The following is a 12,560-nucleotide window of genomic DNA, read 5'->3' as shown; positions in this document are numbered from 1 at the left end:
ACAGAGGTTATAAGATATGGAGGATAGAGTGAGCAGGCAGGCCCAATATATATCTATTGGGAATTCCAGAAGAAAAAACAAGAGAACAGGGGAGAAGAAATATTCAAAGAAATAATAACTAATACTTTTCCAGAATTCATGAAAAACATCAACCCTCAGATTCAAGAATCTAAACCAGGATAAATTATAAGAAATTCATGCCCAGACACATCATGTAAAACTGCAGAACAATGAAGTCAAAGAGAAGATTTTAAAAGCAGCTAGATAGAATACAGAGATTACATATAAAGGAATCATGATTAAAACCAATAGCTGAATTCTCTGCAGTAACAATGAAAACCAGAAGAATTGAAGCAATAATAAAGTACTAAGGGAAAACAATTGTCAACTGAGTAATTTTATAGTCATGAAAATAATTTTCAATAGCAAGAGACATTTAATTGAAACAAAACAAAGCTTAGTTTATTATTAACAGAACTTCACTAAGTTAGCATCTAACTTAGTATACTTCAGAAACATGTACTTCAGAAAGAAGATAAATGATTGTCCAAAGAAAGATCTCAGATATAAAAGGAAATGGTGAGGAAAATAATAGTAAACTTGTAGGTAAATCTAAACCAATGTTAACTGTATAAAATAATAAAATAATCCCTAATTTGTTTCATTAAAAAAATCAAGATAGAACTTAAATCTTTGAAAATAATAGCATACAAATTAGGAATAGTGGTGACCAGAGTTAAGGATTTTCAGGTCTTCACATTATTTGCAAGGAGGACAAAAATACTGGTTAACTTTAAATGTAAATAACTGAAGATGATGTTAAAATGTCTAGGGTACCCTTTAAAACAATGAGAAATAGATTAAACGTAAATGACAAGGCAAGAAAGGGAAGGAGGAAACATATTAGAACAAATAAAAATCACAAAAGAAGACAGTAGTACTGAATATTAGTAATTCAGTAAACAGAATAAATGTAAATGGACTAAACTCTCCAAGACAAAGAAGGTCGGATAAAAAATTCCAGATTCAGCTATATGATATTTTCAACATACACATATAAGACATACAGATGATACAGGAAAGGTGATAGTAATAAACACATTAATAAACGTAGAGAGGGTCATGACACATAGTTTGGTTTATGGGAAAGACAAAACAATCTCTAATTTGAATGTCCTAATAACATAAGCTCAAAATAAATGAAGCAAAAATTACAAACTACAGGGCTTCCCTGGTAGCGCAGTGGTTGAGAGTCCACCTGCCGATGCAGGGGACACGGGTTCGTGCCCCAGTCTGGGAAGATCCCACATGCCGCAGAGCGGCTGGGCCTGTGAGCCATGGCCACTGAGCCTGTGCGTCTGGAGCCTGTGCTCCGCAACGGGAGAGGCCACAGCAGTGAGAGGCCCGTGTACCGCAAAAAAAAAAAAAAAAAAGAAAAAAATTACAAACTACAAATATAATTAGATAAACCCATTATCATAGTGAAAGGTTTGCAAATATCTCTCTCAGTAACTGACAGTTCATGCAGACAAAAAAATCAATAAGACAGAAGATTTGAACAACATATTATCATGTTTCATCCTCTAGACACATACAGAACCCTGCTTTCAAAAATAATGTATACATAGGGCTTCCCTGGTGGCGTAGTGGTTAAGAATCCACCTACCGATGCAGGGGACATGGGTTTGATCCCTGGTCCAGGAAGATCCCACATGCCGTGGAGCAACTAAGCCCATTCGCCACAACTACTGAGCCTGCTCTATAGAGCCCACGAGCACAACTACTGAGCCCACATGTCACAACTACTGAAGCCTGCATGCCTAGAGCCCATGCTCCACAACAAGAGAAGCCACCACAATGAGAAGCCCGTGCACCACAATGAAGAGAGGCCCCCACTCGCCACAACTAGAGAAAACCCACATGCAGCAATGAAGACCCATTGCAGCCAAAAATAAATAAATAAATAAATTTATTAAAAAAAATAATGTCTACATATGCTTTTCAAGAATTTTCAGAACTTTTACACAAAATAAAGATATCATAGGCCATAAGGCAAGTTTCTGTATGTTGAACCATATGAAATTACTATTTGTATGTCAAAAACAGTTGAAAATCATCACTTGCAAATACTTCAACCTAATACTGATTTCAATTACTCTATAATTTATAGAACAAGATTTCTGACAACAACTCAATTTGTTTGGAATTCGGTATCCTCTCCCCCAAAGTTTCAATTCCCATATATTCTAAATGCTAAAAATATCTAAGTAATTAACGGGTTGAAGAAGAAATAATAATGAAAATTATAAAAACTTGGAATTAAACACTGAATATTCTACCTATCAAAACTGTGGGACTTAAGAGATTTCCCTGGAGATCCAACGGTTAAGACTCTGCACTCCCAACGCATAGGGCAAGGGTTCGATCACTGGTCTGGGAACTAAGATGCCGCATGCTGCAGGGCACAGCCAAAAAAAAAAGAAAAATTGCGGGACTTAATAAAAATGATACATAAAGGGAGATGTATAATCTTTAATGCCAGTATTTTTTAAAAGTCTAAATATTAATGAGTTATTCTAAATTAGTAAGTTAGAAAAATAGTAAAATGAACCTCAAATTTAAGAAATAATAAAAAGCAGAAATTAACAAAATAGAAAAATATATAGTGAAGATCAACAAAGCCAAAAGGTTTTTTAAAGGCCAGCAAAATTGATAAACCTATATAGCAAGCGTGATCAAATTACAGAGGCAGAGGAGAGAGAGGCAGAGACCAAAAGATCACAAATAAGCATAATTAGAATGAAATACAACTACAGATGAAGCAAGGCTTAAAAAACTTAGAAGAAAATATCATAACTAACTTTACACTAGAATATTTGAAAACAAGAGAAATGGACAAATTCTATAAAAATTTAAATCCTTAAAACAAACTAAAAAAGAAACAGAGGGGCTTCCGTGGTGGCACAGTGGTTGGGGGTCCGCCTGCCGATGCAGGGGGCACGGGTTTGTGCCCCGGTCCGGGAGGATCCCACGTGCCGCGAAGCGGCTGGGCCTGTGAGCCATGGCCGCTGGGCCTGCGCATCCGGAGCCTGTGCTCCGTGGCGGGAGAGGCCACAGCGGTGAGAGGCCCGCGTACCACAAAAAAAAAAAGAAAAAAAAAGAAACAGAGAAGCTGAATGTTCCTACAACTCTGAAAAAAGTGAATCAACCATTAAGCCCACCAACAAAACACCAAGCCCACATCACTTTACAGGAGAAGAAAAAAAAGGAATAAACCCTGCCCCCTGCTTCATTTTATGAAGCTAGTACAACCTTAATGCCTTGGCAGACAAAGGCAATAGAAGAAAGGGAAATTACAGATCAATCTCACTCATGATAATAAATGAAAAATATATAAATCAAATATTACCAAATTGAATACAATAATATTTTAAAAGATTTGTTTCATAAACACATGGTTGCTTTAACATGAGAAAAATCTGTTCATTTTCTCAATGAAACACTGAAAGAGAAAAAGTATGATCGTTTCAATAGATACAGAAAAAGTATTCAATAACATTCAACAATTCATGACAAAAGTTATTAGTAAGCCAGAAATAGAAAAGAACTTCCTACAAGTTATAAAGGGTGTCTACATAAAAATCTAGAGCAAACATCATATTCGATGGTGAAAAGTTAAAAGCATTCTCTGTAAAATAAGTAATACTTCAAAGATATCTTATCTCCATGTCCAACATTTACAGAAGGTTTCAGTCTGTTCGCACACGTGGACAGACACACAGATAAATACACACAAACACACACGCTTGCAAGAAGGAAATAAAATGTCATTATTTTATTATTTATATCAACTGTCTTCATGGAAAACCTTAAAGAGTTAATACATTTATAAACTATTGAATTAAATAATAATAATTATTATTATTAGGGAATTAAAGACTTTAACAAGTTTTTTGTATATAAGAGCACTAAACAAAAGCCAACTGCATGTGTACAAACCAGCAATAATGCTAGAAAAGGTATTTTAAAAGATAAAATTTATAATAACTAAAAATAAGGAGCTTAATTATAATTAAATTATAAACAATTATAAATCTTGCAACAAAAGATAAGCAAGACCTTTATGAAGAAAACAACAAAATGTCATTAAAAGATTAAAGAAGTTCAAAATAAATATGGAAAAATACCTTTGTACTTTGTATTCATGTTCGTGAATAAGAAAATAAATTATCTACCAATGGCATTTTTCACAGAAGTAGAACAAAAAATTTCACAATTTGTATGGAAACACAAAAGACCCTGAAGAGCCAAAGCAATCTTGAAAAGAAAACGGAGCTGGAGGAATCAGGCTCCCTGATTTCAGACTACACTACAAAGCTACAGTAATCAAGACAGTCTGGTACTGGCACAAAAACAGAAATATAGATCAATGGAACAGGATAGAAAGCCCAGAGATAAATCCACGCACATATGGTCACTTTATCTTTGACAAAGAAGGCAAGAATATACAATGGGGAAAAGACAGCCTCTTCAATAACTGGTATTGGGAAAAGTGGACAGCTACATGTAAAAGAATGAAATTAGAACACTCCCTAACACCATATACAAAAATAAACTCAAAATGGATTAAATACCTAAATGTAAGGCCAGACACTATAAAACTCTTAGAGGAAAACATAGGCAGAACACTATGACATAAATCACAGCAAGATCCTTTTTGACCCACCTCCTAGAGAAATGGAAATAAAAACAAAAATAAACAAATGGGACCTAATGAAATTTAAAAGCTTTTGCACAGCAAAGGAAACCATAAACAAGAAGAAAAGATAATGCTCAGAATGGGAGAAAATATTTGCAAACAAAGCAACTGACAAAGGATTGATTAATCTCCAAAATATACAAACAGCTCATGCAGCTCAATATCAAAGAAACAAACAACCCAATTCAAAAATGGGCAGAAGACCTAAATACATTTCTCCAAAGAAGATATACAGATTTTCAACAAACACATGAAAGGATGCTCAACATCACTAATCATTAGAGAAATGCAAATCGAAACTACAATGAGGTATCACCTCACACTGATCAGAATCGCCATCATCAAAAAAATCTATAAACAATAAATGCTGGAGAGGGTGTGGAGAAAAGGGAACCCTGTGGCACTGTTGGTGGGAATGTAAATTGATACAGCCACTACGGAGAACAGTATGGAGGTTCTTTACAAAACTAAAAATAGAACTACCATATGACCCAGCAATCCCACTACTGGGCATATACCCTGAGAAAACCATAATCCAAAAGGAGTCATGTATCATAATGTTCACTGCAGCACTATTTACAATAGCCAGGACATGGAAGCAACCTAAGTGTCCATCATCGGATGAATGGATAAAGAAGATGGATGTGGCACATATATACAATGGAATATTATTCAGCCATAAAAAGAAACGAAATTGAGTTATTTGTAGTGAGGTGGATGGACCTAGGGTCTGTCATACAGAGTGAAGTAAGTCAGAAAGAGAAAGACAAATACCGTATGCTAACACATATATATGGAATCTAAGAAAAAAAAAATGTCACGAAGAACCTAGGGGTAAGACAGGAATAAAGACACAGACCTACTAGAGAATGGACTTGAGGATATGGGGAGGGGGAAGGGTAAGCTGTGACAAAGTGAGAGAGTGGCATGGACATATATACACTATCAAACATAAAACAGATAGCTAGTGGGAAGCAGCTGCATAGCACAGGGAGATCAGCTTGGTGCTTTGTGACCACCTAGAGGGGTGGGATAGGGAGGGTGGGAGGGAGGGAGACGCAAGAGGGAAGAGATATGGGAACATATGTATATGTATAACTGATTCACTTTGTTATAAAGCAGAAACTAACACACCATTGTAAAGCAATTATACTCCAATAAAGATGTAAAAAAAAAGTTATTTTAAAGTTGTAGTAATAATAAATAATACTGTAGATTTGGCAGTGGAATAGAGAGTTCAGAAAGAGACCTACACATGTATAGAAACCTAATATACTGCAGAGATGGCATTGCAGATTAGTGGAGACAGGATGAATTATTCAAGAAATATATAAGGACATAAAAAGAAAAAAGGTCATGAAGAACCTAGGGGCAAGACGGGAATAAAGACACAGACCTACTAGAGAATGGACTTGAGGACACGGGGAGGGGGAAGGGTAAGCTGGGACAAAGTGAGAGAGTGGCATGGACATAGATACACTACCAAATGTAAAACAGATAGCTAGTGGAAAGCAGCCGCATAGCACAGGGAGATCAGCTCGGTGCTTTGTGATCACCTAGAGGAGTGGGATAGGGAGGGTGGGAGGGAGGGAGACACAAGTGGGAAGAGCTATGGGGATATATGTATATGTATAACTGATTCACTTTGTTATAAAGCAGAAACTAACACACCACTGTAAAGCAACTATACTCCAATAAAGATGTTTAAAAAAAAAAGAAATATATAAGGACATTTGGAAAAGTTAAAATTTCTTTCTCACACACAAGATTCTAGATGAATTAAAAATTTAAATGTGAAAGTCAAAACACTTAAACTTTTAGAATATATAGAAGTATGATAATGACCTCAGGGTTTGGAAGGATTTCCAAATAACATAAATACTAACCATAAAAAGAAAAAAAAAAAGAAATTTAAACATTAAAATTAAGGAGTTTAGTTCACCAAAAGACACCATGAAGCAGTTCAAAAGATAAGAAGTGTGAGAAAAAATACAATATTTTAAACATATACAACTAACAAAGAATTAATATCCAGCATATATAAAGAACTCCCATGAATCAACAAGAAAAACCCAAACAATCTGATAGAGAAATAGACAAATTTTTCTTTAAAAGGCATTTTACTTAAGCATATGAAAAGGCATCCTACGTCTTTGGTAATTAGAGAAATAAACATTAAAAGCACAATAAGATACCCAAGTGTTAACTAGAACCTGGAGCAGTAAGAACTCTCATAACCTGCAGGTGGGAGTTTAAATTGGTTACTACTATTCTGTAACCATTTTGGCATTAATAAAGCTGAAATGTACATACTCCAAGACCCAGCAATTCCATAAGTAGAAATATACCCTAGAAAAACTATTGCACATATATACCAGAAGACATACACAAGAATGTATTCTCTTACTCTACAGGGCCAACATTACAAATTAACTCTGAAATGTTTAATTAAAAATCATACAACATACTCATTATCCAAAATTAACATTTATGGAGCACATAAATATTCTCTTCATGGACTTCTTATTCATTAATTGCTAAACTCATTAATAAATATCAGTAATACCCTTTTGTAAATATAGAGATAAAACACACCTGACAGGTCAATTTTAGATATAACATGAATGACTTTTTGTTCATACTGACAGGCATATATACTTTAAATACCAAAGGCTATTCCGAGCATTTATGGAAAAAATTCTTTCTGAAGATTATTTCCACTTAATCAGGATTAAATGTATTTAAACTTTGACGCTTATTATCCTGAGTGAAAGAAATAACTTTAGTTTTCATATTTTACTTAATCAGAAAATAAACAGAAGGGAACAATATGAATAAACAAGAATATGGAGAGCCTGATGTCCTGTGGTCTTCCTTAATAACAACCCATTTTCAAGAGACTATAATCTCCTCAACAGAAGCTCTCTACCAAGGATCTTAATCAGATTCTGAGAAAATTCACACTCAAAATAAACAATATGCCACTAAAACCCAAACAGTGTAAGTATTAGCAGCTATACAAAAAGTTAGCTTCTATCTAATGAGTCATTTTTAAAATGACAAAAGTCTAAGTCTTTCAAGTGCTTTCTATTCAAGCTGGAAAATATATAAAGGTAGGAATCATTTACAAAGCAGGTTGAGAAATTTTACCTCATTTTACACATCCTTGTTTGACTCCATGCAAACATCAAACTAAGAATGGCAAAAATGAGTTTCTCTTCCTACATATTAATACTAACTTTTTCTTTGCTTTCTCAAGGTGTTTCGCCTTCAGCCTCCAAGTCAATAAGAAATTTAGAAGATGACATGGTATTTAAAACACTGAGGTTGGGGAAAGCCTTTCAGAAGGAAGATACTGAAGAAAAATCAATTGTTGTTCCTTCCCTGGAGGAATATAAGAATGATGAGAGCAATTTCATGAATGATGAGGAAAACAAAAATTCAAAGGTAAGTGGCAATGTGACTTATCCTTTATTTCAGTGGAAATTTGAATGATGTTTATGAATCCTTTGGAAGTAAAGTCGATACTTTTATAAGCAGAAGTATGTGAAAAAAGTCACAATATGCATTAGGACAATTGATCAAATTTCCTACATACCAGGTTGTTCTTCCATTCTGGAAAACATCTCTTATTCAAAAGGTTTTTATTCCCTGAAAACCTTGTATCTAAAATATTTTTTAGAGTCAAAACAGTGTAGAGCATCTTTGATCAATAAGAATATTACACAATCGTATCATAGTTCTATTCCCAATAAGACAGCTAAAACACAAATCAACCTTTTCTTTACAGAATGCAGGTTCCAAACACAATTTCTTAAATAATGGTCTGCCACTGAATCTGGCTATAAAACCTTATCTTGCACTAAAAGGATCTGTAGCTTTTCCAGCTGAGAATGAAGTTCAAAATACTGAATCAATACAAGAAAAGAGAGAAATTGCAGATGAAGAAAACTCAGCTAAATTTCCTATAGGAAGGAGAGATTTTGACAGTGAGTAGTCTTTTTAAAATTCAATTCTTATATCTTAATATCATAAAATAGAAATCTGAGTTTAATTGAATTTGGGTCCAATCACGACAAAATCAAACAAGACCATGGTTCAATTTACTTGATTTTAAGTGACCCCTGCAAAAGATGTGAAATTTAAAAGTATTTAATTGGTTACTATAGTTATTAGTTACTATAATTTTGATTTACTCAGAATTAGCTATACTAGATCCATTCTTTCATTTCTAATCAATTTTGTGTGATACTAGTCCTTTAAACAATTTAAGCTTTTTTTTCCTTCAGTGCTCAGGTGTATGCTGGGAAGAGTCTATCGACCTTGCTGGCAAGTCTGATACCTGTTGGTCCACATCATCATTTCAGAAGAAAACAAAATCATTTAATTGCCTGTGGGGAAAAAAGCCCTTAATGTTACTATGACTTGTATTATTTTAAATGTCTGTTTTCAAAGAAAGTAGTATTAAGATATACCTAAATGATATGCTTTACCTGTGCATTAAACTTTGTGAATATTCTGCAAAATTATGACTTACTAGTATTTTTTAAACAATGCTTAACATGCTAACCTTACATACACTGCAGACCAAAATAATAAAGCACCATAATTTACACCTTGATCTCTTAAAAATTAAGTAGATGGGGGCTTCCCTGGTGGCGCAGTGGTTGAGAGTCCGCCTGACGATGCAGGGGACACGGGTTCATACTCCGGTCCGGGAAGATCCCACATGCCACGGAGCGGCTGGGCCCGTGAGCCATGGCCGCTGAGCCTGCACGTCCGGAGTCTGTGCTCCGCAACGGGAGAGGCCACAACAGTGAGAGGCCCGCGTACCACAAAAAAAAAAAAAAAAAAAAAAAATTAAGCAGATGCCTTTGGTGAATGTTTTTATATATACATAAACCTAAAGAACATAAAAGACAAATTCATAGTCTAAAAAACTGAGTTAACTTTGTCTGGCCAGTAATCAATTTGTTCTTGGCGGTACATTTGTTGCTTTTTGCAGCTCTAACTAGTTTGCCATCTAATTTACTCTGCAAATCTTTTGATGCCTTAGGTATCTTAACATTTTTGTGTTGAGGTGGTTCGTTTCCATTATCACAGAGAATATTTTCATCATCCAAATCCACCTGTTTCCTTTTTGAGCCTTTATTTCCTGTCAGACTAATTGATTTTCTTGCCACTTTTTCATTTTTACTTCTGTCCAGATGAACATTTCCAGAACTTGTTCCAATTGTTGGTCTTCCAACAGATGAATTTACACCTCCTGTTATGCAAGATGAAAAGAGGAAAGAAATTATATAATACTTAAAATTATTATACATGAGAATTTTACAAAAAACTTTTTAAATGGCTAAAGAATATTTTAAAATTTATGATTTACAATCAAATAATGATATAAATTACATGATGAACAAATACAGCTATATTACTATCACATTTCTTTGCATTTTACCATATCACTTTTCATCCCTACAAACAATAAATTTGCTTTGTCTGAATGCATAACACTTAATCCTTAAATGCTGCAAGTTATTTCTTAAATACATTTAGTTAAATCAAACTGAGTCCTATTCCTATACATATATTTGTACTTAGATATAACTTTTTAAATAAACTCAGGTCTATAAAAATATAAACCTTTACATTGCAAAAAAAAATCTAGTTTTACTTAAGTTAAAACAAATTAGTACACTAGAACTGAATTGTTATTAAATTGCTCAAATAAGGTCAATTACCAGAAAGGTCATTTTCCATGTGAAGAACACACAAAGGCTTTGATGCTGAATTAACACTATTCCACTTATCCTTGCTTATCATGCAGTCATCTTTGTAAGTACAAGCAAACTGAGATCTAATTAAGGTTTGCTTCATCTGGTAACAGGAAAAAAGGAGAAAATATACAATTTATCCTTTATTTTTATTTAGTTTTTCATCTAGACAGAAATATACTCTTTAGTCACTGAGGTATCATAAAAATTTCCCTTAAATATTTCATTATCTGTGGGAACTTTTAATCCTTGATGTTTCATAGTTTGCAAACTCATTCACTGCTACAATCAGCATTTTTGTTCTTTTCAGTAATACCAGCTTTGTGTATGTTTTTGATAATTTTTGTAAAAGCTTAGTCAAATCAATTATAAATTCTTCAAAGACCTTTGTTACACATTCCTATGTCTGAGATGCTTTAGAAAGTGGTTTTATTATGTTTAATAATGATATACATGATATATGTAATCCTAGAAAAATACAAGTTTTCAATCTTAAAGAATTACAGGGTACAACTCTTTTAGGAAAAAATAGCATATGGAATTCAAGAAATTAGAGAAATTAAGGAAGGGAGAAATGTTAGGATAAAAAAGAAAAATAAGAGAAGGTGAAATAAACAAAGATAGGAAACTAACAAAGAAGGTGAAAGATAAAACAAAGTGGTGAATGAAAGGCATTATTTAATTAAAAACATGAATATTTAGGGCTTCCCTGGTGGCGCAGTGGTTGAGAGTCCGCCTGCCGATGCAGGGGATGCGGGTTCGTGCCCCGGTTCGGGAGGACCCCACATGCCGCGGAGCAGCTGGGCCCGTGAACCATGGCCGCTGAGCCTGCGCGTCCGGAGCCTGTGCTCCGCAACGGGAGAGGCCACAGCAGTGAGAGGCCCGCGTAACACAAAAAACAAAACAAAACATGAATATTTAGAAAATTAAGAAATATGATTTGATTATATCATTCTAAGAAGATGTGACCAAGGGATTTAATAGTTGAGTATTCAAAGTATACTCCTGTAATTATCTTCAAACATGACAAATAGGAGAAAATTAGAAAGCTAAATTTAATTCTTAAGCACCATGCCAAGAAAGTATTTTTGGAAATGTATTCTGCAAACGTAAAACCAGTGGCTGTTTTAGGGAGAGAACTTAATTTCAGAACAAAAGTAATCTACACAGATAATGCAAATTTCAACAATTGCAGCTGCTGTGTAATGCCATTTGGTTATAGTAGGGAGATTTCTCCAAATAATTAGAAATCATCTCAAATCTTTTTCAGAAACAGACAAAGCTTATTTCAAATACATGATTAAATAAAGAGGACTTCAACAATTCAAAAATTAATACTTCAAAGTATAACTACATTATGCTGAATATACTCACAGAGCATGTATTGATACAGTTCACGAAGTCTAAAACAGCATGACTTTACATTATATATTCAGTAATTATACACTATGCTATATATTCAGAACGATAACTACATTAACCCACTCAGATGTTTGCAAAGATAAGAGCAGTGAAATCCACTGACTATATTTTAGAAGAAATCAGAATAGTCTCCAGTCCAGATGCTCCATAAAAGCAAGTTTTCTCAGGATGACAAATTTTATATCTTTCTGAGTAATGGTGTCTATGAGAGACTGTAACTCCCAGAGGACTAAAAATTATATTTAATTTGCTTGAAGATGTAGACAATTAGAATTTATCTTCCATTTAAGCACAAAAATACACAAAATTGAAAAAAATGTGAAAATGTAAAAGATGAAAAACTATTTTTTTTAGAAGTGAAATACAGTAGGCTCTTGATAATGAATGGAGCTACAGCCCAATATCTTCATGAATCCACATGAATGCAACTACTATTATATATTTTCTACCATGAGATGCCCTAAAATATAACTGAAGGTTTTAACTAGGCCTTTTTGGACTTTATTAATTCCATAAGTAGAGAATTAAAACAATTAATAAAGCTATTAAAATAAATTTTGTTAATAAAATAAACTTTATATTATATTACATCATATCATCACTGTAGT

The 12,560-nt window shown here is 33.9% G+C and overlaps 2 protein-coding genes across 3 annotated transcripts in view; one reads left to right on the top strand and one right to left on the bottom strand.

The window, feature by feature from the left end:
* The first annotated feature begins 7,897 nt into the window (after nucleotides 1-7,897).
* Nucleotides 7,898-9,285, top strand: PMCH (pro-melanin concentrating hormone). The gene is made up of 3 exons (XM_029205602.1): nucleotides 7,898-8,206; nucleotides 8,550-8,748; nucleotides 9,049-9,285. The coding sequence occupies exons 1-3, from the start codon at nucleotides 7,958-7,960 to the stop codon at nucleotides 9,096-9,098; spliced, it is 498 nt and encodes a 165-aa protein (XP_029061435.1). The 5' UTR covers nucleotides 7,898-7,957; the 3' UTR covers nucleotides 9,099-9,285.
* Nucleotides 9,286-9,684: 399 nt separating this feature from the next.
* Nucleotides 9,685-12,560, bottom strand: part of PARPBP (PARP1 binding protein) — a 79,936-nt gene continuing 77,060 nt past the window's right edge. Inside the window, exons 10-11 of one of the 2 annotated variants that reach the window (XM_029205600.1) lie at nucleotides 10,498-10,633; nucleotides 9,685-10,025 (exon numbers count right to left, since the gene is read on the bottom strand). In XM_029205600.1, the coding sequence (XP_029061433.1) occupies nucleotides 9,685-10,025; nucleotides 10,498-10,633 (477 nt within the window). The remainder of the gene's footprint in view (nucleotides 10,026-10,497; nucleotides 10,634-12,560) is intronic. The other variant, XM_029205601.1, reaches the window with a different exon arrangement.

The sequence above is a fragment of the Monodon monoceros genome, unplaced genomic scaffold (assembly GCF_005190385.1).
Source record: "Monodon monoceros isolate NGI ecotype Baffin Bay Population unplaced genomic scaffold, NGI_Narwhal_1 Super_Scaffold_6, whole genome shotgun sequence".
Lineage (NCBI taxonomy): Eukaryota > Metazoa > Chordata > Mammalia > Artiodactyla > Monodontidae > Monodon > Monodon monoceros.
Note: the sequence above shows the minus strand (reverse complement) of the source record. Positions and strands in the feature narration are given on the sequence as shown.

What these genes read in the sequence shown, in the direction of transcription:
- PMCH (XM_029205602.1), top strand. Translation starts at nt 7,958, where the DNA reads ATGGCAAAAATGAGTTTCTCTTCCTACATATTAATACTAACTTTTTCT. An exon ending in AGGAAAACAAAAATTCAAAG is followed by an intron (nt 8,207 to 8,549) that starts GTAAGTGGCAAT and finishes TTTTCTTTACAG; the next exon opens with AATGCAGGTTCCAAACACAA. An exon ending in AGGAAGGAGAGATTTTGACA is followed by an intron (nt 8,749 to 9,048) that starts GTGAGTAGTCTT and finishes TTTTTCCTTCAG; the next exon opens with TGCTCAGGTGTATGCTGGGA.